Source organism: Phoca vitulina, unplaced genomic scaffold (assembly GCF_004348235.1).
Source record: "Phoca vitulina isolate PV1807 unplaced genomic scaffold, GSC_HSeal_1.0 scaffold3, whole genome shotgun sequence".
NCBI classification, from domain to species: domain Eukaryota; kingdom Metazoa; phylum Chordata; class Mammalia; order Carnivora; family Phocidae; genus Phoca; species Phoca vitulina.
In genome coordinates, this window is record NW_022589706.1 from 71,313,519 (window position 1) to 71,339,139 (window position 25,621).

At 35.4% G+C, this 25,621-nt stretch overlaps 1 protein-coding gene and 1 long non-coding RNA gene across 6 annotated transcripts in view; one reads left to right on the plus strand and one right to left on the minus strand.

Annotated features, from left to right (window-relative positions):
• The window catches only part of GRID2 (glutamate ionotropic receptor delta type subunit 2), a 1,428,484-nt gene that overhangs the window by 1,263,566 nt on the left and 139,297 nt on the right, over positions 1 to 25,621 (plus strand). For all 4 annotated transcript variants that reach the window (XM_032400835.1, XM_032400836.1, XM_032400834.1 and 1 more), the window contains exon 14: positions 15,540 to 15,706. In XM_032400835.1, the coding sequence (XP_032256726.1) occupies positions 15,540 to 15,706 (167 nt within the window). The remainder of the gene's footprint in view (positions 1 to 15,539; positions 15,707 to 25,621) is intronic.
• LOC116630156 overlaps positions 1 to 25,621 on the minus strand; it is a 55,742-nt gene that overhangs the window by 16,391 nt on the left and 13,730 nt on the right. The gene's annotated exons all lie outside the window — the stretch shown is intronic.

A 25,621-nucleotide genomic window follows, 5' to 3' on the forward strand; every position in this document is an offset into this window, starting at 1 on the left:
TAAAGAGGGCAAGGAAAATTTCTAGGGTGGTAGAAATGTTCTGTATCTTAATTGGGGTAGTGGATTCACAAATGTACTTTTTAATCAAAACTTACTGAATTAGCCATTTAAGATCTGTGCTTTTCATGATATGTAAATTTTATGTCAATAAAAATGTTACAGGTGGTTGTGTCAAGGTATTTGGATTGGATTTGGGTTAAATATAGCATGATTATGATTTGGATTGGGTTAAATGATTTGGATTAAATCTAGCATAGCCAGATTATAAGAATTAAAAACAGAGAATATAGCTACTCTAGGAATTTCCTGACTCAGCACCCCACACACACATCATTCTATCATCATACTATCATACCATAGAAATGTGGGTATCCTGGAACATGTCCCCTTTTCATGCATTTTTCCTCATTCCTATTCCTTAGGCCTATTTCCTTTCCTCATTCTTCACCCTTTTCATAAATCGGGAACTGCTCCAAAAACTGACCATTTTTGGCCATTTTTAGCTAAGACATCCTTGTAACACCAATCCCCGGTGCTGAATTGTTTTTACATGCTGGTAGTTTCCAAAAGTTCATCTACAAGAAAGAACAGTAATTGAATCTGTACAAGATTAAACCAACCAAAACATGAGCTTTGTCTGTATTTTTGAGGCTTCAGTGAAACTTCAAAAGTATTTCTTATAAAATGCTTACTGGGATTCTGTTTCATTTCTGACCAAGATTTTTGCTCTTCCTTTGTTTACCTGTCTGTAAACCTTTATGATGATAATTTTTTCATCAAGCCACTTTAGAGAATTTTATCCAAATTGATGGAAAAGCTAACTCTCCAGCTTCTCTGAAAAAACTCCTCTATTCTTTTATAAGTAACCAAATTATTATGAACAGGCCTGTTATATTACAGCTTTATTTTCTCACTGCTGGCCCAAGAAGTTGGTGTGATACTGAATTGCGACAACTGATCACCATATAAATTCCTTTTTAATGCTCTTCTGTAATGTGTAATAGACTGTGAACTACCATCATCTTGAAATGTCATCATGTTTCCACAACATGACAAAGTAATAACGTGAAAATGCTGAATTTAGTAATTTAAACTCTGCCATGAACAGTGAGTGATATCACCAACACCAAGTCTTAATCTAAGAGTTAGTTTACTCATTTTCCACTTCATTTTATAAGAAAATCTTCCCATTTTGTTTTTAGGGAGGATTGTGACATTACACAAGCCTTTTTAGTATTAAGCAATAGTCAAGTGCTGAATTTTTCCCTTAACTCTCATATAAATGTTCCTTCTTGAAGCAACTAATTCAGTTAATTATTGTCTGTACAGTGAGTCTAGAAAAAAAATCTCTGCCCTCAAGTTGCTTTTGGTGTAATTGGGAATCATAATACATACATATGAAAGAGTTAAGTAGAAATCAGAGGTCATCTATGGTTATATGCCAAAAATGGCTGTTTCTCTAATGATTCTAGAAGGATACAAAGTCATACTCCTTCATAGAAGCAAATACCTTCTAATTACTGACGTCATTATTGCAGCCACTAGCCATATGACTAGCCATATGGTTATTTACATGTAAGTGGATTAAAATTAAATAAAATTTAAAATTAAGTTTCTCAGTCACACTAGCCACAATTCAAGTTCTCAGTGGCCATATGTGGTTAGCATGACTACCATATTGGACAATAGAGATGTAGAACACTGCCAATATTTCAAAACATTCTATTGAACAGTGATGTCGGAGTCATTCCTATACTTGATGAGTCTGGAGTTATACACTTCACAGAAGATGGTGTAATGTAATAATGTTACCTTACTTATATACCTTTAGCCTGAGAAAACACTATGATCTGTTTTTGTATGGCAGAAATATTGAGCTGTGACAACTTTCTGTCCTTAAATGGTCCTTCTCATCAGTGTTGAAGAATTGGAATATAGTAATTATTGAATGAATAAGAAGTTGAAAGTATGGTGGTCTCATAATAAGAAGTATGTATCAGGTACCTGCTCCTGATAATATTGAACCCTAGGCTAGGCATAGGTGAGGCAATGGGACTTGGATGAGGAGGCAGTCCCAGCCTGCCAGGAGTTTCCAGTTACACGGGCTTGAGCAAAATAAAGAGGCAAGTATAAACCAGTGCACTAAAGTGCTGTTATAGGAGTACATACAAGGTGTAATGAGGTATATAGGAGGGGACACTAACCTAAGGCTGGAGGTCAAGGAGAACTTCCAGGAATAAGTGACATCTAAATCAATCCCAACTCTGAAAGGATTAGTACCAGTTAAAGCAGTTAGGACAGAGTAAGACTGAAAGAAAAGAATGGATAGGAAAACATTCTTAGCAAAAGAAAATGAGTATCAAAGAACCAAGGGCAAGAAAGCATATAAGCCATTTAAGAAACTATAAGCATCAGAAATAAGAACTAAAGCACAAAAAGTGAACCCAATTGGAGATAAAGTTGACTTCTTATGAAAGTTGGGATGCACATTTTAGGATTTATTTTGTTTTACAATATAGTTTCAAAAGTAAACTGTCTACCTAATATACTTTCAGAATATGTGCACACATACCAATTGAAAGCATGGTTTGGGAAGGAAAGTGTAGACAGATAATTGGCAAGACCTAGCAATTATAGCAAATGCATACTGGATTTCTTCCAAACCTCTGCCATTATCATTTCGTATTAACATATAGTTCTGACCTTTTATCAACATATTGTTTAGTTTAAAGTTCAGTGTATGTCAATGGTTCTCCCAGCACGAATAGAAATAAATCAGTTATTAAAGCAAAAGGATTGGAGTATTTAATTATGAATACCCTAGTATTTATAAACTTATAAATCATCATAGGTTTCAAAAGCTAATATTTTACTATATATGTTAATGATGCCATTTAAAAATTCTAAACATAAAATAAAAATATTCAGGGGTTTTTTTTCAGTATTTTTTATTGGATACCTAAAAATGGTAAACTTAACTATATGTAAATTAGATCCAAATAAACCTGACTTAAAAAAAAACTTCTTTTATTACACATTTACACATGTATGTAATTTTCATAAAAGTATAAATGTAACTACACATGCCATTTTTAGAGCATTAGGTTTCCTTTTACTTTTCAGCTTGGCTTTCTCCCATTCTTCTCTCCTCCTCTACCTCCACTCATATTTTTCTACCCTTGACAGATAACCAACAGGATATATTGTATTCGTTCATATTTTCCTCTAAACACTTCTAATAATATAATAATATGTATACACATAGTCCCACATAGTTATATAATTTGGGAGTCATTGTTGATTTTTAAAATGAAATTACATTATAAATAATTTCTGCACTTTGCTTTTTTTCATTCTGCAAGTGCATCATAGAAATCCTTCCATGAGGGGTGCTTTGGTGGCTCGGTCAGTTGGGTGACAGACTCTTGATTTTGGCTCAGGTCATGACCTCAGGGTTGTAAAACTGAGCCCCATGTCGGGCTCCACGCCCAGCACAGAGTCTGCTTGAGATTCTCTCTCTCCCTCGGCCTCTGCCCCTCCCCCTGCTTGCTCTTGCTCTCCCTATGCAACTTACCTCATGCCACACCCTTTTCTAAGCACTTTGTATGTTATTATTCACTGAATACTCAACTTTGGAGCAGGACCTCTTATTAATTTTCAATTTACATGCTCAGACTGAAGCTGAGAGGCCGTGTAACATTCTTTAAATAAATAAATAAATAAATAAATAAATAAATAAATAAAATATTTAAAAAAAAAAAAGAAATCCTTCCATGATATCTTGTATTGCTCTAATAGATTCCTCTTAATGTTTCCATAATGTTTCGTGGCAGGAATGCATCATCATTCTCTGATTAATGAACATTACTGCTCTTTTTAGTTTGGTGCCACAATAAACAGTGACACACTGAAAATCCTTGTACATTAATCTAAAATTTTTATTTCTCTTGGATATATTCCTGGGAATGGAATTCCTGGGCCAAAGTCATCTATATTTTTTTAATTTGAACAGATGTTACTTTTGAAAAAAGCCATGACATTTTCTCATTTCCACTAGTTATGTGTAAGAATACACTTTTCAATGCATCTCCACCAGCAATACATGTTAAGTGTTTTCAGACCAATAGATATAAAGTCATAGCCTACTGTTATTTTATTTTGTATTCTCCTAATCACTAATGAGTTTGGGTATTTTGCATATGCTTGTTGGACATGTCTATTTGTTCTATTTAGAATTTCTTCTTCAGATGCTTTATCTATTTTTCTTTTGCATCCTCTATTCTTTAGAAAATAGAGGACGCTTAATTAGAGAAACACCTGTATATTTATAAATATTAACTCTTTGTCCACTGTGTTCCAACTTTTTCTTTTTTGTAAATCTATTGGTCTTCACTTTGTACATGTATCTCTTGCCATACAAAGGTATATTAAAATGTTTTATGTAAAAAATATCTGCTTTACATATATATTTTCTGGATTTCATATGTTGGTTAAAAAGTCCTTCCTTACATATATTATATATGCTCCCCTAGTTTTTCTTGCAGGGCTTTTACTATTTTATTTTGAACTATTTAGTTAAACTGGAAATTATTTTGGGAGGAGTTAGAAAAAGATTTGATTTTATTTTCTCACAGATAGCTAATTACGCCAACAACATTTACTAATATATTGACCAACATTTTAGAGAGACAACACCAAAAACATATAATAATATATATGTAATAAATAATTATATACATGCATTATTACTTTAACATAAAAACGTGAAACTAGACCTTTACTTGGAATTATGTATTATTCTGTATTATTCATTTCTTATTAAAAAATGCTATTGTTTAAACAAAACAATAGGACTAGTTAACGGTCAAATAGTAATAACTGTATTATATACTATATTTTATATATATTTATATACCGCTATTGTGGTATTAATTAAACAAATATGTGTGATAAAATATAACAATATTTTAATAAGGTGTCTTTTTGTCCTCTGACAAAGCAGTTATTTTACTCTTTTTGAATTCTTAGATATTTAAATTTTAGACTATATTTAAGACACATAAGGGTAAGACTTTTCAAAAGGGAAACAAATACAAAAATACTAATTAAACATAAGTAGATTTAAACATATAATTAAACATTAAGTATATTTAATAACAACAATAGCACATTTCTTTCTGTCCCATAGCACCATATAATAATTTTACTCTTTCTGTTTCCCTTTCCAATGATACTTCTCTGAATTGCCTGCAACCTTCAGGACAGCCTTCTTTTAAATATAGTTAAACATAAATTTCACTTTGATTGCAACTCTGCCCATATTACACTGATTCTGGTGGTGTCATTCCAATGTGATGACATCAAGCTAAATATGCCCTTAACAAAAATGTTTGAGCACGAAATACTTACGAACTTACTTATTGGCAGTAGCCGGTGTGTTAACTTGTAGGAATTAGGTTCTAGCTTCCCATACACGTTGATTCTACAAGATTGCTTTGAAAAGACCAGCTTTTTGTCAATCATAACTTTTGCATCTATAAATCTATCAGATAGACTAAAGATGTCTGAGATGTCCACCATTTTTAAACACTCTGAAGCACACAGGATGTCGTCCTAAGTTAAAGTCCTGTTTCTTTGCAAAATGATTTTAAAGCACAGAGGTAATTTGAATATGTGAAATCAATGCTGAATTCCAGAAGTTACAGTTTTAATAAAGAGGTTGAGAAAATCCTGTCTAACTTGGCTGCCTTTTCTGTTTCCTGGTGACTTTCTTTTTTTTATTATTATTCTGAAGTAATCTCATTTCAAAAAATGTGTCATTTTTTTCCCTGAGTTTTTGTCATAATCTACACATAAAATGGAACAACTCAGGTGCAGTCAGTTCATCTTTTTCTAAGCACTCTATGGTTTCTTTAAAAAAATACCGGTTTTGAAACAAATATATAAATTTCTCTTTTACTGTAATCTTTTGCTTCATTGTTATCGTCAATCTATTTCCAAATTAGAGAAGAACATTCTTCTTGTTTCACACTTTGGGAAAATGTGATTTTATGGCAGTCCAACATTGGAAAAAATAATGGTCATCTTGTAGGCATATGTCTAAGAAGGCCATCTCCTTCCATTTCTATTAAGTAAACTCTCACAAATGCTTGTCACATTTTGACAAAACTGAAAAGTGATCAAAATTTTAAATAATGAAAGCTTCACTATCCCAGGTAAGCAAATCATACCCGTTTCTGTTATATACAAGGTATACAGAATATTTTGCAGATAAGATCTTTTAATTTTCTTTGATAAGAAGTTCAGCTATTGAATGAAATTTGACAAAATTTACATTTGTAATATCTGCAGAATATGCAGATAGATGATTTAAAGTCTCTATTTGGACAAATTATCAGTCGACTTTTGTTTTATGCTTTATGCAGTTTTATTAAAATCTTCATCGAAATTAAGAAAATGATTTGACACTACATTTTTTTTTAATTTAAATTCAACTAGCCAACATATAGTACATCATTAGTTTCAGATGTAGAGTTCAGTAATCCTCAGTGGCATATAACACTCAGTTCTCATCACTACACCTACCCTCCTTAATGCCCGTCACCCAGTTACCCCCCCATCTCCCCTACAGCAACCCTCAGTTTCTTTCCCATAGTTAAGAGTCTCTCATGTCACTACATTTTTTAAATCAAAATATCTAAGACTTAAGGTGATCATTTTTTGTCATTGCCATTGTGGGACACCTAACTTTACTGTAGAAAACACGATCATTCAGGTAAATTCTGAAAGAATCAGCTGTACACTGTAAAGGATCAACTCATCTGTTAACAAAATTTCCTCTTTTTGTTTACCACAGCACATTTTATTTGAAACCTCAGAATCAAAACCACAATGAGATACCACCTTACACCAGTTAAAATGGCAAATATTAACAAGGCAGAAAACAGCAAGTGTTGGTGAGGATGCAGAGAAAAAGGAACCCTCTTACACTATTGTTTGGAATGCATGCTGGTACAGCCACTATGGAAAACAGTATGCAGGTTCCTCAAGACGTTAAAAATAGAACTACCTTACGACCCAGCAATTGCACTACTAGATATTTACCCCAACGATACGATGTAGTGAAAAGAACGGGTACATACACCCCAATGTTCATAGCAGCAATATCCACAATAGCCAAGCTGTGGAAAGAGCCGAGATGCCCTTCAACAGATGAATGGATAAAGAAGATGTGGTTCATATATACAATGGAATATTACTCAGCCATCAGAAAGGATGAATACCCACCATTTGCATCGATATGGATGGAACTGGAGGGGATTATGCTAAGTGAAATAAGTCAAGCAGAGAAAGACAATTATCATATGGTTTTACTCATATGGGGAACATAAGGAATAGCAAGAAGGACTACAGGGGAAGGGAGGGAAAACTGAACGGGAAGAAATCAGAGAGGGAGACAAACCGTGAGAGACTCTGGACTCCGGGAACCAAACTGAGGGTTACAGAAGGGAGGGGGTTGGGGGGATGGGTTAACTGGGTGATGGGTATTAAGGAGGGCACGTGTGGTGATGAGCACTGGTGTTATACACAACTAATGAATCATTGAACACTACATCAAAAACTAATGATGTACTATATGCTGGCTAATTGAACATAATAAATAAACAAATAAGTATATAAATAAATAAATAAATAAGAGAATAATTTTAAAAAGGAAAAAAAGAAAGAAAAAAGAAACCTCAGAATCAGGAAATCTAGCTTTACTCCATTTCAGAGAGCTATGAGGGGAACAATATGATAATGTGTGTTTGTTCATTGTGGTATGCCCAGACTAATTTAGCCGCTGCTACCTTCAACTGAGCATTGGTGCCTTTTGGGAGACACAAAAACTTTCGATCAATTTAGAAGTATTACTTGTCTCAGCCCCAACTTGTAAGATTCAGTCTCTGTTATATGTTTTATCATTTCCTTTTCTATCATACTCAATTCCAAATTCTTTTCTGCATATTATGCAGGATGCTGTTTTTGTTATTTACCTCACTAATCCAGTTATTTGTGTCCTTCCATCTGTAATAAAAAACACAGTAATTTAGCTTTTTTTTTTCATAGATGTTTGGCTCATGCTGTTATTAGTATTATTATCATTCTCATTTTCATCATCTGAACTCTTGGAAAAAAGTGATCTCAGTATTCACAATGTTAAAAATTAAATTAGTATCATCTTGATGTCAAGAACAACAATCAATCCACAGGCAAAGGGCTGTTAACAATCATGATTACAGCACACTTAAGTTGCGCACTTACATCTCAGCACTTGCAATGATACAACAATGGATGATTGATTATAGTGAACAGCAAGTCACAATTGCCAGCATGCATTGTCAGGGGAGAAATACTGATGGCAACTGCAGAAGGCAGATAAGCCATGTCATATTCATCTACTACAAAAATTGTCACTTTCAGCCCCTATCTTTCAAGCTGTGGTATGGATTTTGTACCCCACCATCACCAACAACCTTCTGTACCCATTGCCAAACACCTGGACTTTTTCCTCCCAGGAAGTCCCCTTTGACGTAGAGCTTCCAGTGCTACAACTGGGACCTCCCAGCCCAACTGGGACAGTTGTCATCCTAGTCTTTCCATTTGAGCCTGTGGGACATATGAGCATTTTCTCCTTCACTTTATCTGGTCAATTTTTTGGTTGAGAAATTGAGGTAGGTTTGTCAGTTTGTAGCCACATAGATCTTTTTAGATTCACAATTGAATCTGCTTAAGTACTCTGTTTATTTTTTTTTTTCAATTAGAATCTTACTAGTACCACAATGCTATTTTCCCAGAATATGTTCTACTTGTTCTGATTCATCTTTCCCTCTCTAAGTGTGGCACTTACTATATGGGTTGTCATTTTTCTTTGTCAGTTCATGGAGACTCAAGTCTGATTGTTGGATTATCCTAGGGATTGTCAGTCTTGCTACAGAAGTTGAAATGTCCTCTCTCCTTGTGGGCCAGTAGTATAGAAAAAAGTGATTCACACATCTCCCTCTTGAGGTACCTGGAAGAAGCTGGGGCTCTCCAGTCTCTTGGTCTTTCCCAGGCTCCATGAGGGCACATCTGGGCCCACCTATTCAATTCCTTCCTGGTCAATTTAAAGGCAACAGAACAGATATATTCATGGGGACAAGTATCTAAGGAAGGAGGGCAGGAAGATTTGAGATCCAAATTGTGAAAAAACAAGCATTCCCCCAAACTTGGTTCCTTCATTGGCTGTCCTGGAGGTTCGACTGTTTTTTTTCAGGGACTCACCCTCCCTGAAGGAGAGATTTACCGGGTTTTTTTCCCCACACAGAATTATCCAGAACTCCAGGCCTTGCTAGCCTTCTGTTTTCTAGACCCTAGCAGCCATTGTTTCAAGAGAGTTTTCAAAGGAGGGTAAGGTAGCTGTGTTCAGTTTTTCACATTCCCAGAATGCTTTAATAAACTTTAAAAAATTAGTATTCCAATAGTGTCAAAAAAAGAGGTAAAGATAAAATTTAGAGGTAGATATACTGCTTCTTTTCTAGGTTAAAAAAAGATATTTTATAAATAGCTGATATTTACTTTAAAAATATTCCTATCTTCCTTGTGAAAATTTGTGTCCTGTGATGACTATCTTGGTGCACAAATTCAAATTTCAAAATAATAGCAGGTAAAATATGGTAGGCCAACAATTAAGGCAGCAGTAAACAAAGCCATATATATTTTAAAAGTCAGTCTTAAGCACTAAAGTATGGACTTGAGCATGATTTATTTTGCTGGGTAAATTCAGAAGAATTGATGAATGATGCTAAATTATTAATTTGTTCAAAGTGGGAGAGGCCACCACCTAGAACCATATGTCATAAATATTAACGCCATCCCATCTTAAGGACTTATGTGGGCAATGAATTATAAGGACCACTATAGATCGATTCTGGGTTAATCATAACTCTTTGTGCCTGTAATTCACAAGCACTTTATCCCCTACTGACCATTAGTTTAAATTGTAAAGAAGTTAGTGCTCGGTGTGCAAAGTTAGAATTTATTTCTCCCACATTATTCTCAGGCCTTTTGGTTTTTATTTTGTGAGCAAAAATAATAAATTTCCACACTGCAGCCTTTACTTTAATTTTACTTTGCTTTGGTTTTAATCCTGAAAACCTGAAGCACTTAGATAACAATGGTTACAAAATCAGCAGGCTTCAGGGGTCCAAAATCATATAAACCAGATATTCATTCATCCCAATGATTTTTTTTTTGAGTTGAAAGAAATTTTATTTTTTTTCTTCCAAATTTTTATTTAAATTCCAGTTAGTTAACATACACTGTAATATTAATTTCAGGTGTAGGATTTAGTGATTCATCACATACATACAACACCCAGTGCTCGTCACAAGTGCACTTAATGCCTTATATACCCATCACCCATTTAACCCATCCCCTCACCCACCTCCCCTCCAGCAACCCTCAGTTTGTTCTCTATAGTAAGAGTCTGTTTTATGGTTTGCCTCTCTTTTTACCCCCTATGTTCATCTGTTTTGTTTCTTAAATTCCACATATGAGTGAAAGCCTCTGGTATTTGTCTTTCTCTGGCTGACTTATTTCACTTAGCATTATACTCCCTAGCTCCATCCATGTCGTTGCAAATGGCAAGATTTTGTTCTTTTTTATGGCTGAGTAATAAGCAACCTGTTTTTTAAAAGCTTAACTTTTATTTATTTTAATAGTGTGATCCCATAGCATTAAAGAAGTTGCATTCTTTTCTTGGCTCTTGCTTTATACTATGTTGTATTATTTTTATTTATATAAATATTATTTTTCAAACTAGATAGAATATGCCTTGAAGGCAAGGGCTACCATATCTCACACATTTTTATATTCCTATAGCAAGTATCTCTCAGAAATTGATTGTTAATGCAGTGAAAAAAGCCTAGAAGATGACCTTGAGCTCAAGTTTCAAATCTACCACTAGTCACTGGTGTGACTTAGAACAAGTTCTATTACCAGATCTGTGAGTTAGGTATCATAATATCAGCTGCCTCATAGTGTTGTAAAGAACAAATAAACTTATGTGTAAAGGGCATTTTTTAAGGATGGAAAAAATGCTTTATAAATGTTAACTATTATCACGAGGAAGAAATGGAGGATAGAGGGAGGATATTCTTTCTTCAGTGAAGAGATATCTCATCTTACACTTCGGTTTAAATGTCATCTTTCCATAATTGTCCCACTGATTTTTTTTTTCGTAAAAAAAGGATCATCATTGATGTATCTCTGTAGCTATAGATTTTGAAGTGAGCTTTTAAGTAATTTGCTAAATTAAAGATTTGTGTGAGAAAGAATATGGCTTCCCAATTAAAACCAAAGTCCTTGGGATAACAGGTAGTGAAAGTCTATTTGTTTCTGGTGTAGGCTTCTGCAATTTTTTCAGAAGATAGCTGCCTAATGAATTGAAAAGAAAAGTGCTTTTAGCATTAGGTCATGATAGAGGTGTCAGAACAGGGGTATTCAGGACAAGAGGATTCTGCAGAGGAAAGGAAATATGACATACTCCATAACATGGTGAGGAATACAGATGCAGGTTTGGAAAATACATTTTCCCATCCTTCACTTACTTGGCAAGAAATGCAAATATTTAAGAAAATAACATTGAATGTTTATAATTCTTCAGCTGAGATGGAAAATTGCAGGAAACTAGAAGGTTAAAAGAGTGAGCATGAACAAAAAAAATGGTTTCCAAAGAGTTTCCATGTTTAATCAGGCACTAAAGATAAGTAATGTTAATATTTGGGGTTTTCTTGCACAACTATTTCAGTTACCAGAATATTTAAGCAGACTGTTGTTATTCCCCCAATGAAAATTAAGTTTCCCTTTCTTTAAACCACTTTAACATTTTAAGCTTTTTGTGTGGTACTTACCATAATGTGCTTTATGTTATAGCAAGTAGTACTTGACTTATCTTCACTACTGAGTTGTAAGCAGCTTGAGGCAGGAGCCCAAGTCTTACCTTTATATTCCTTACAGATCCCTTTAGGATCTTCAAATTAATGCATAATGATTGTGAGTAAAACAGAATTCAAAGAAAGATTCCTGTAATAATATTGTGGAAATGAAACAAAGCCTTATGTTATCTCAGCAATGAGAAATCCATCAAGGTTACTGGCATCTCAGCTCTATTATAAGGACACAGGTGTTAAACATGAGCAGCCACCATCATCCATTAATCACCACAGCATTCTGGTATCTCTATTTTAGAAAGCAGAGATTGATAATATTGGAGTTAGATGCCATTTTGGATTCTTTTCCCTTTCTCATAAATGGGGCCTGGAATATGATGACATAAAGCTTCCGGATGTACTTTCACCCTCTGTTTAACCTGCAATGAAACCCTCAGTTGGCATGGAATCCACTGTTAATAAGTCAATGGCCCACAATGTAGCTGCTTATCCAAACATGACTTCAAGAGCAAAGACTAGTTAAAATTTTTAAGTAATATCCATCACCTAGTCAGTTGGATTGAAAATTCCAAACCTTCAATTGTTATTCTCTTGGAAAGTGACTTTAGGTTTTGTTGATGAGTATTTTCTAGATAGTTTTAACCTAATAGTTAAAAACCACCCAAAGGACAATGATTGTATGTTTTAGTAGTTGGAAAAAAAAAAAAAAACAGGGATATTTTTAAAAGCTAAATAGTTTGGGTTACTACGCAACATTTCATTGGTATTGCTACAGGCTATAATCATAGTCTTTTAATGGTTCCCCTTTTGAAAATGAATTCATAATGCTTTGTAACATTAGAATTATTAGAAACATGTATATAATGGCAATGATAATGTTAATATACATTTAAATAGAGCTTTATGGTTCACAAAGCAGTAACAGCAATGCTAGAACACTTTTCTAACAGCAAAGCAATATGTCCCCAACTGGGGAAGTCCCTTGAGTGTTATAAAGAAGTCCAAGGGGATCCAGGAGGCCATCGTGGCTGTTTGAAAGAAGAGAATAGCAAAAATCAAAGTAGGTTTTTAGAGGAGGCTTCAGGGTCACTGCTATCTCTCTGTTACTATAGGTTTATACCCAGGAGGCTAAAAGTAAATATGAAACTTGGTGTTTAAGGGTAACAGAATATGCCACCCCAAAATATGCTACTTTGGAATATTGATGATTTTGAGCTGAAAGCACTTGAAAAACAGCAAATGCAGGGAGAAGCTTTCTCTAAACAACCTTTGTTTACCTAAACATAAATCCTTTAAAAGGAACTCAAGTGTCATAAATGCCCTCCCTGGGAGTGTCATCAACAGGGAATGACTCTCATCACAAAAGAGACTAGAAGTGAGCACCACATCCAGACAAATTTTGTCACAAAACATCACACCTCTCATGTATTCTACCAAAGGCCATTCATCTTTCATAAATATGATTTACTCTCCCCTAAGAGGCCTACTTCCCCTCCCCCCTTTCCAAATTAGATGGCTTTTAATCCTGAATTCTAAAGCCACCTCTCTGAGCTACTCGTTTTTCCCAGGGTACATGAGGTATACATGTTGATAAAAATTTTACATATAAATACTGATAGTTAGAGGAAGTAGTATCAGCAGCATGAGGGATTAGGAGGTCCTCTCAAAGAAACAACAGTTTGGCAGCCATCCATGCACAAAATACCTTTGTGAGAACTTTGGGATCCTAGTTGTGAAATCCTGGCAGAGTCTAAGACTGAGTAAGAATGCTTTCAAGAGGCGCACCTGGGTGGTGACTCTTGATTTCAGCTCAGGTCATGATCTCAGGGTCTTGAAATCAAGCCCCACATTGGGCTCCACACTGGGCATGGAGCCTGCTTAAGATTCTCTCTCTCTGTCTCTCTCTCTCTCCTTCTACACCTCCCTGTCCCCCCTTAAAAAAATAAGAAAATTAAAAATTAAAATAAGAATGCTTTTAAGAGGCAGGGCTGTATCTCAGTGCTTGGTCAACCAACTGTTCCTGTCTGCATTCCTGAAAGCAGCCTATCCCCTGAGGACTTGACTCCAGTACTATAAAGGTACAAGACAAAGATGCTCATTCTCACCACTTCCATTCAACATAATACTGGAAGTCCCAGCCAGAGCAATTAGACAGGAAAAAAAAATAAAAATATCCACATCAGAAAGGAAGAAGTCAAATTATCTCTATTTGCAGATAAGATCATATGTTAGAAAATCTTAAAGACTAAACATTAAAAAAGCCTGTTGGAACTAATAAATGAACTCAGTAAAATTGCAGAATACAAAATCAGCATACAAAAATCAGTGGCATTTCTATACACAAACAATGAACTCTCTGAAAAGGAATTGTTCTCTTTCCCTTCATCAGATTTACCAGGAAATTAATTTCCCCTCAAATAAATAAATAAATAAACTAGCTAACTAACTGAATATTTGATTTAATTATTAGTTCTGTTTATTTTTATGAATTCATTAAATTCTATATTTATATATAATATTTTTTTAAGATTTATTAATTTGAGAGGGAGAGAGCAGGTGCACACGTGAGTGGGGGGAGGGGCAGAGGGAGAGAATCCCCAAGCAGACTTCCCACTGATCAGGGAGTCCCATGCAGGCCTAGAACTTATGATCCATGAGCTTACAACCTGAGCCGAAACCAAGAATTGGGCGCTCAACTGACCAGGCCACCTAGGCGCCCCTATATAACATTTTTTAAATTAATTTTATTAAGATTGTGTTTTATTTTTGATACATTTGTAATTTAGGGGGGGAAAAGTCACACTTATAAATAAAAGATAATCACTAAAAAGTAAACAACTCAGAACAAATTTATGTTCCCTAAATAATGATAGAGAAGATTGTATAATTATTTGTTCCTCAATGCAATGTCCACCAAAGGGGTTTCATCTAAGTCCAGCTGCAAAATTGCCATAGACCACACTTGGCAACAGATTACCTTAGAATAACATAAATTAGGAAATACATCTTGCCAGCAGGGCAGTGTTGATTATTTTTCTTCAGTGTGACTTGGACTTGCAGCATTCATTTGGAACATAGGTCACATGCAAGGAGATCGTACCTTATATGGGGTGGGTACAAGAGCCTACCTGGCTTAGAAGCCTAGTGACCTAGGGAGCCAGTATCTCTTGTAACAACTTCAAAAGTGTAACTTCCAAGTCCCCAAAGAGAGAGCTCCAATTACAGGAATGACTGCACTCAGAGAAGCTCAAAGACATGGCTTCTTTCCATGCATTTATTGTTCTCCCAGTCCGCTGACATTTACTACTCAAGGGTCATTTTACCATAAGCTATGTTGCCTGGAAACATACTTCTTAACATTCTAACTTTATCACATTTCCAGGAGAACAGAGCTGTAAATTAACCAAAAGCCAAAATCTCATTCAGAATAGGTATTTAAAAATATTAAGTCCTATGATGTTTTACCCAATTAAATAGACACAAATGTAGTATGTTTTATCCTATCTGTACAACTTAAAATTCCAAACTCAAATCCTATTTTCTTCTTGTGTTCTCCATTTTTCACAGGTAAAATATGGAAATTATGCTTTTGTATGGGACGCAGCCGTATTGGAATATGTGGCTATCAATGACCCGGATTGTTCATTTTACACCATCGGGAACACTGTTGCTGATCGGGGATATGGAATTGCACTGCAACATGGAAGTCCTTACAGGGATGTTTTTTCACAAAGGTAAGGTTTGTGTGTGCTCCAAGTAAAGAGAGACAAAAAAACAGAAAAAGAAAATCTACTTGGTTACACATGTAGTTTTATTACATTTTGTTTTCTTTATTTGGAAAAGCATAGTAAACAACAATAAGTAGTTATAAATGTTATTTAGTAAGACATGCATTTCATAAAGCATGTAGTAAGATATTATTTTTTCATAAAAAGGGAAAAATATTGCTGCATAGAACTGGTTTTACTCTTTAAAAATTGATATACAAAAGGAAGTAGTATGTTAATAATTTCTTTAGAACTTAGTTTACTCTCTGAATTTTAAATATCATAGAGTTGACAAAATTAGTTCCTTTCAAGAACACCAAAGCATAAAATAAACTTCAGGACCAAGTCAAAGTTCTGATGTACTGAGGCACATAATGACAGGGATGTTTCCATCTGAATTTTGCAAAGGAAAAGGATAAGAATTTTAGAGTCCCTATGCGGCGTCAAAGTACATGAGACTTTGTCATGGAATTAAGGGGATGGTTTTATTAAGAAATTATACCTATCCTCCAATTAGAATTTTCTTATATAAGTTTTTTAAGAAAAAAGGTTTTGAAATGTATACTTTAGATGAACAATGTATATGAAAGGCTTGGGCCTGCGAGGCACTCCCAAAGATCACTGCATTTCGTTCTATCTACTACCAAACAAGTGTGGGCCGAAGGGAGAGCCGTATCTTTCAGGTAGAGTATATTTCACTTGACACTGATAGTGCATGTTATTTATTTTCTAGATATTTTTCTACCTATTTTCTAAAAGCCAATGCCAGACCAAGAGGGCAATACCAGGTAATACTAAGGCCCCAAATTTCAAACTATTTGAGTTGCATTCCTCCAAATTTTAGGATAGCAAAAAGCCAGATATTTTGTGTTAAACAAAACAAAAACAAAAACAAAAAACAAAAAACTAAGTCAGCAGTCTAGAATTTATGTTAAAACTCTTCCATTAGCTAACAAAAAAAATCTAGGCCTCTCTCCTTATTTACAAAGCGGAAGTTAGATTAACCCCAAGGTCTTATATTAGTCAGCCTTTCTGTGCAGCAAACAACCCCAAAGCATCAGTGACTTTTTTGCATTCGTGAAATGTAGGGCTGTGATTTGGCGGAATTGTGCAGCAAGCTGCAGGTCACCTGCAGGTCTTCCTGGGCCACTTCTCATTCCAGGGCCAGGCTGGAAAAGCGGCCCTATCTGAGACAAGCTGTTTTCATGGTAATGAGAAGTTGCAGAAGGGGCTGCCAGAAACCTGCAGTATTTCCTGCGCTTCTTGCATGGATGTGGCACATGTCACATCTGCTTACAAACCACTAACGAAAGAATCTCATGGTCAAGCGCAAATCGATGGGGTGAGGAACTGTACTTCACATAAAGGGAAGAAGAAAGTAAATGATTTTGAACAATAATACAATCTACCAGTGGTCCCTTGGGGCTCTAAAAAAATCTAAAACTGACAAAAATGAAATAAGCATAAATTGGGAAGTAAAATATGAAGGTATAAATAATGATTAATCAATCAAAACACACTTTTTGATGGGTAGATTTTAAGGGGAACAAACTGGAAAATCAGTTATGCCGTAGAGAATTTACCTGGAAGACACTTGCAGTCTCATTGGAGATACATGGCCCACGCACGTGAAACAATGAACAATATAGACATTTCTATAAATGTGTGCTGACATTTATATATATACAGTATTAGTATGGCTTATTTATATTGCATTAAATTGTGTAGTTGAGATATTGAAAGAATTGAATACTATATGGAATAAAGAGTTAATCAAAGGAAACATGAATGAAAGCTCCCCAGAGAAGGTGAGCCCTGAATTTGACCTTGAAGGATTAGTAGAGAATAGTTAGACTGAAAGGAAAAAATAGATAATTCTTGGAGAAACGATGAAGACAACAGAAGTAGGAGAAAGCACAATATGTTGAAGAGCAACAAGGGTGGCAAGTTAATTTGAAAGGAAATTTGAAGTTTGGAAGTCGTATTGTAGGCCACAAGCAGCTATGAAACCTATTGTCCATTCTGGAGCCCAGGAGTAAAATGAAGAAGACAGTTCTTAAGGGAGGGTTAATCTAGCTTTGAGATGAAGATTGACAAAGACTAGAGCAAACCTGGAAGCATGAGACAAGGAAGGCCGAGTTCAGAAATGGGCAACGGGGAATGAGGAAGAAGGAACAAATAGAGGAGATATTTCTAGGCAAAGAGGCACACCATTGTTTTCATTAACTCAGAAGTGAGGGTGGAAAGCATAATAGAATGAAGGGGATGCCAAGGTTTATGGAGAAAGACCAGCAGAAAAGTCTAATGGATACTGAACATGAACCATGTTGTTGAAAAAAGGATTATTTATTCCTTAGTTGTGGTTAATTGGGTTTTTCTTCACTACAAATTTTTGTCTGTTTGTTTCCAGACGTGATTTCTAGAATTTTATGCAAAAGAAGAAGCTAATAAAATCAATCCACAGACATAATAGCGATTAAAGAAATATTTAATAAATCACACTAAGTATTCCATTTCTTATCATCCCTGTGGTGATTTAGCTAAGAGAGATTGTAATTCTGAGAAAATCCACTCCAGTGAACTGCTGAAAAATAATATTAAGCATTGAGCATTATTTTTCCTTTTATTTGCATTATGGATATAGACAATTTAAAATTGTCCCTTTCTGTAGAGTTCCTTAATAATGACATCTATATCCTGGTTCCCTGGACATCTGGAAGAAGAGAGATCCAGGAAAGAAACGTGCTCTAGCAATTGTTGATATGCAGCCCATCTCGTTATATACATGTGCCACAGTAATCTATTATCCAAACTCTCTCCTTGAATTCAGAAAATATCCACTTTCATTTTCCTATGCTGTGGCCATTAGGGAAAAGAGATCTCTTTTTTATTAACTGATTTAAAAATTATAAAGACCATAAAATTTAATCATTGTAGGATACCTTAGAAATTATTATAAATAACTTTTTTTTTATTTTTTTTATTATGTTATATTAGTCACCATACATTACATCATTAGTATTTGATGTAGTGTTCCATGATTCATTGTTTGCCTATAACACCCAGTGCTCCATGCAATACGTGCCCTCCTTAATACCCATCACTGGGCTAACCCATCCCCCACCCCCCTCCCCACTAGAACCCTGTTTGTTTCTCAGAGTCCATAGTCTCTCATGGTTCATCTCCCCCTCTGACTTCCCCCTTTTCATTTTTCCCTTCCTACTATCTTTTTTTTTTAAACATATAATGTATTATTTGTTTCAGAGGTACAGGTCTGTGATTCATCAGCCTTACACAATTCACAGCGTTCACCATAGCACATACCCTCCCCAATGTCCATTATCCAGCCACCCCATCCCTCCCACCCCCCACCACTCCAGCAACCCTCAGTTTGTTTCCTGAGATTAAGAGTCTCTTATGGTTTGTCTCCCTCTCTGGTTTCGTCTTGTTTCATTTTTCCCTCCCTTCCCCTATGATCCTATGTCTTGTTTCTCAAATTCCTCATATCAGTGAGATCATATGATACTTGTCTTTCTCTGATTGACTTATTTCACTTAGCATAATACCCTCTAGTTCTATCCACGTCGTTGCAAATGGCAAGATTTCGTTGTGTTTTTTTTTTTTTTGATGGCTGCATAATAGTCCATTGTATATACATACCACATCTTCTTTATCCATTCATCTGTTGATGGACATCTTGGCTCTTTCCATAGTTTGGCTATTGTGGACATTGCTGCTATAAACATTGGGGTGCACGTAGCCCTTCAGATCACTACATTTGTATCTTTGGGGTAAATACCCAGTAGTGCAATTGCTGGGTCCTAGGGTAGCTCTATTTTCAACTTTTTGAGGAACCTCCATACTGTTTTCCAGAGTGGCTGCACCAGCTTATATTCCCACCAACAGTGTAGGAGGGTTCCCCTTTTCTCCGCATCCCTGCCAACATCTGTCGTTTCCTGACTTGTTAATTTTAGCCATTCTGACTGGTGTGAGGTGGTATCTCATTGAGGTTTTGATTTGGATTTTCCTGATGCCGAGTGATGTTGAGCACTTTTTCATGTGTCTGTTGACCATTTGGATGTCTTCTTTGGAAAAATGTCTGTTCATGTCTTCTGCCCATTTCTTGATTGGGTTATTTGTTCTTTGGGTATTGAGTTTGATAAGTTCTTTATAGATTTTGGATACTAGCCCTTTACCTGATACGTCATTTGCAAATATCTTCTCCCATTCTGTTGGTTGTCTTTTGGTTTTGTTGACTGTTTCCTTTGCTGTGCTAAAGCTTTTTACTTGGGGCGCCTGGGTGGCTCAGTCGTTAAGTGTCTGCCTTCGGCTCAGGTCATGATCCCAGGGTCCTGGGATCGAGCCCCACATTGGGCTCCCTGCTCAGCGGGAAGCCTGCTTCTCTCTCTCCCCGACTTGTGTTCCCTCTCTCGCTGTGTCTCTCTCTGTCAAATAAATAAAATCTTTAAAAAAAAAAAAAGCTTTTTATCTTGATGAAGTCCCAATAGTTCATTTTTGCCCTTGTTTCCCTTGCCTTTGGTGATGTGTCTAGGAAGAAATTGCTGCAGCTGAGGTCAAAGAGGTTGCTGCCTGTGTTCTCCTCAAGGATTTTGATGGATTTCTGTCTCACATTTAGGTCTTTCATCCATTTTGAGTCTTTTTGTGTGTGTGGTGTAAGGAAATGGTCCAGTTTCATTCTTCTGCATGTGGCTGTCCAATTTTCCCAACACCATTTGTTGAAGAGACTGTCTTTTTTCCATTGGACATTCTTTCCTGCTTTGTGGAAGATTCGTTGACCATAGAGTTGAGGGTCCATTTCTGGGCTCTCTATTCTGTTCCATTGATCTATGTGTCTGTTTTTGTGCCAGTACCATACTGTCTTGATGATTACACTTTTGTAATAAAGCTTGAAGTCTGGAATTGTGATACCACCAACTTTGCTTTTCTTTTTCAACATTCCTCTGGCTATTCGGGATCTTTTCTGGTTCCATACAAATTATAAATAACTTTAATACATCAATTTATCTTAGGCCCTTGATTACACTAGATCACTGATGGCTCCTATAATTACTTTCAATGAAAATGAAAGTATTCAGGGTGTTTTTTTTTTATTAAAGATTTTCATTATTTATTTAGAGAGAGAGAGCAGGAATAAGAGTAGGGGCAGAGGGAGAGGTAGAGAGAAAATCTCAAGCAGACTCCGTGCTGAGCGCGGAGCCTGATGCAGGGCTCAATCTCACAACCCTGAGGTCATGACCTGAGCCAAAATGAAGAGTCAGATGCCTAACTGAGCCACCCAGGTGCCCCCAGGGTGATTTTTTGGTAGTAAATACTAATTATTTCTCAGGTGGCTATATATCTATACCACAACTTACAAGACATTAAAGTACTTAAATATGTAATAAATATTATATGCTGATACAGTAGCCACATGTATTATCTACTATCTGCCCAGTATCTTATATGCTTATATACTTTCATGACACTCCAAAGCAATCATATGAAATGTTGTACATTTACTTATTGCACACTTGCATATTAGTGCACAACTATTATACTACAAATGCATATGCTGAGTAGATGGCCTAGCTTTGGCAAGTATTAGGTTAGGCATCAAAAACATGGGCTGTAGGGATATATCACTTTACACTTGTACAGGCAGGAATGACTTTTAAAGACCAGTAAGTGCTACAATAGATATAATCATAGATTTAGACAGAGGAATTTTGTTTCCTTGGTATTCATAAATACTAGATAACTTGGCAGTAGAAATAAATTTCTACAATCTCATCAGATAGATCAGAGTTCTATTGTGTTGAGTAATGTTTTCAGTGAATTCTCCAACACGGTTCATCAAATGTTTATGTGGCCCTTGTCTTGTGATAGTTCTTCATATACAAAAATTATTTAGTCAGAAGTTGTTACATTAAAAACATTTAAGAGTGGAAGAGAGCTGAATTTTTCAGTGATATCATTATGCTTTTAATAAAATAAACTCCAGTGTTGATTTAGAATCTTAACTACTCATAAAACTAAAAATGTGATAAAAAATATTTATTAAGCATTTAGTATATCATCTCTGTTCTTAAATCTTAGTGGATATCAAGGAATAATTAATTCATGAGTTTAATTTTATACTTCATCAATGAAAAAGTCCCTTTTTGCCTATTGGCTTCTATCCCTAAACTTTAAGAATGAACGACCTAGTCACAAAAACAAGGACATATTTCAAACTGAATGAAGAATGATTTTGTTGGAGTCATGATATTGGTACAGGTGCATAAATGATATTTCAATTTAGTCACAGATTTTCAGAATTTTTACAAATGGAATGATAAGTACTTCCTTTATTATCAAGGATGGAACTAGTCCAAAGGGGTAGATTACTTAGAATCACAAAAAGCAATGAAAGTGGAAAAATTTCAAGAGTCCTAATTCCATGCCCAGTTTTCTCATCATCATGCACCCTGTCTTCCCTCAACTTTCTTTTAAAAGTATATAAGAATCATATTAAACAGACTATATTGGGCGCCTGGATGGCTCAGTTGGTTGAGCATCTGCCTTCGGCTCAGGTCATGATCTCAGGGCCCTGGGATCGAGTCCTGAGAGGGGCTCCCTTCTTGGCGGGAGTCTGCTTCTCTCTCTGCCCCTCCCCCACACACTTGTGCTCTCTCCTGTGCGCTCTCCCCCCACTCTCTCTCTCAAAAATAAATAAATAAAATCTTTAAAAAGAAAAAGACTATATCATGTTTACTGTGTGCCAGATTTTGAGTTCTTACGTTTAACAGTCTATGAGGGAAGTACTAATATTATCCTCATTTTATAGACACAGAAACTGAGACATGATGAGGTAATTTGTCCCAGTTCACAAAGCTACTGAGTATTAGAGCTGAGATTCAAATCCAGACAGTATGGCTCCAAAAATTGTCATACACTTTTAACAATCTGTATTTCAAATAAATACTTGGGGATTGCCTTTCTCTCCCTCTCCCCTTCTTAGGGGCACAGAATAGAATTAATCATAATCCTTGACATATGAAATACTTTCATTTTTGGTCCATAAATGAATACTTTTATTTAATTACTTTTTTTTTTTTTTTTTTTTTTTTTTTTAGATTTTATTTATTTATTTGAGACAGAGAGAATGAGAGAGAGAGCACATGAGAAGGGGGAGGGTCAGAGGGAGAAGCAGGCTCCCTGCCGAGCAGGGAGCCCGATGCGGGACTCGATCCAGGGACTCCAGGATCATGACCTGAGCCGAAGGCAGTCGCTTAACCAACTGAGCCACCCAGGCGCCCTATTTAATTACTTTTAAATTCCTTGAATATAGTCTATTCTGTTGTTGTTTCTTCCCTTTGCATTGTTAACTATTAGAATATCTATGCTTTACTTTGTTTTTCCAAGGCCCTAATTCCTAGAATAACCTGGATGGGCCAGGCATGCATTTTTTTTTTAATTGAAGTATAGTTTAATTGACATACAATATTATATTAGTTTCAGATGTATTAATAATGATTTAACATTTATCTACATTATAAAATGCTTACCACAGTAAGTATAATTACCATCTGCCACCATACAGTGTTATTACAATATTATTGACTATACTCCTTGTTATTTCACTTTACATCTCCATCACTTATTCATTTTATACGTGAAAGATTGTACCTCTCCATCCCCTTTACCTGTTTCACCCATCCCTCCACCCACGTCCCTTCTAGCAATCACCAGTTTAATCCTTGTATTTATGAGTCTGTTTCTGTTTTGTCTTGTTTTTTAGATCCCACATATAAGTTAAAGCATATGGTATTTGTCTCTCTCTGTCTGACTGACTTAATTTTGATTAATACCCTCTAGGTCCATCCATGTTGTCACAAATGGCAAGATTTCATTCTTTTTTACTGCTGAGTAATATCTCATTATATAAATGCCCCATCTTCTCTATCTATTCATCTATCAGTGGACACTTAGGTTGCTTCCACATCTTGGCTATTTTAAATAATGTTGTAATGAACATAGGGGTGCATGTATCTTTTTGAATTAATGGTTTTGGTTTCTTTGGTTAAATACCCAGAAGTGGAATTGCTGGGTTGTAGGGTATTTCTATTTTTAATTTTTTGAGGATCCTTCATACTGTTTTCCATAGTGGTGGCACTAATTTACATTCCCCCCAACAGTGCACAAGAATTCCCTTTTCTCCATATCCTCACCAGCATTTGTTATTTCTTGGCATTTTGATACTAGCCTCTCTGACGGGTGTGAGGTGGTATTTCATTGTGGTTTTAGTTTGCATTTCCCTGATGTTGAGTGATGTTGAGCACCTTTTCATGTCTGTGGCCATCTGTATGTCTTCTTTAAAAAAAAAAAAAAAGGTCTGTTCAGGTTCTCTGCCCATTTTTTAATCAAATTTTTGGTGTTGAGTTGTATGGGTTCTTTACATATTTTTAATATTAACTTCTTATCAGATATATCATTAGCAAATATCTTTTCCCATTTAGTAGATTACCTTTTTGTTTTGTTGATGGTTTCCTTCACTGCAAAAGCTTTTCAGTTTAATGTAGTTCCAATTGTTTATTTTTACCTTTGTTGCCCTTCCTTGAGAAGACAGATCAAAAAAAAAAAAAAATTGCTAAGACTGCTGTCCAAGAGTTTACTGTCTATGTTTTTCTTTTAGGATTTTTATGGTTTCAGGTCTTACATTTAAGTTTTTAATCCATTTTGAGTTTATTTTTTATATATGGTATGAGAAAATGGTCAAATTTCATTGTTACGCATGTAGCTGTCCAGTTTTCCCAGTACCATCCTTCGAAGACACTGTCTTTTCCCCATTGTATATTCTTTCCCCCTTTGTTGTAGATTAATTGACCATACAAGCACAGACCTATTTCTGGGCTCTCTATTCTGTTCCATTGCCCTATGTGTCTATTTGTGTGCCAGCACCGTACTGTTTTGATTACGATAGGCCTGCAGTATAGTTTGAGATCCAGGCATGTGATACCTCCAGCCTTGTTCTTTTTTCTCAATATTGCTTTGGCTATTTGGGATCTTTTGTGATTCCTTACAAGTTTTAGGATTATTTGTTCTGTGAAAAACACTATTGGCATTTTGACAGAGATTATGTTGAATCTATACACTCTTTTGTGTACTATGAACATTTTAACAATATTAATTTTCCAATCCATGTTCGTGGTGTATCTTTCCATATGTGCCACCTTTGATTTCTTTCATCAATGTCTTATAGTTTTCAGAGTATAAGTCTTTCACCTCCTTGGTTAAATTTATTCCTAGGTATTTTATTCTTTTTGATGCAATTATAAATAGAATTGTTTTCTTAATTTTTTTGCTAGCTCATTATTAGTGTATAGAAATGCAAAATATTTTTGTACATTGATTTTGTATCCTCTGAATGCATTTATTAGTTCTAATAGTTTTTATGGTGGAATCTTTAGGGTCTTCTAAATATAGTATTGTGTCATCTGCAAATAGTGACAGTTTTACTTTGCCTCACCAATTTGAATACTTCTTTTTTCTTTTCCTTGTCTGATTGCTATCTGGATTCAGAAAAAACACATGATATCTTTTTCTCTACCTCTGCCTTCATACTTCTTACAATTTACTTCTTGGGTCCTGCCTCATGCTGGTAAGCCCCTTGAGTTCAGGTGTACGTCCCTACATCTCTAGTAGCCACCTTCATGCCAGCATAGAGTAAGCATTCAACAAAATATTTGATGAAAAAAGATCTACCTAACTTTTCGACCAAAGATCATCCCATTTACTTATATCCCAATAAATTAAATACCTATTCTTTGTGCTTGTTAGTAAAAAAAGACTAAGTCTTCTATTTTCTCTTACATTATAATTTTTTCTTCCTTGGTTTCTCCA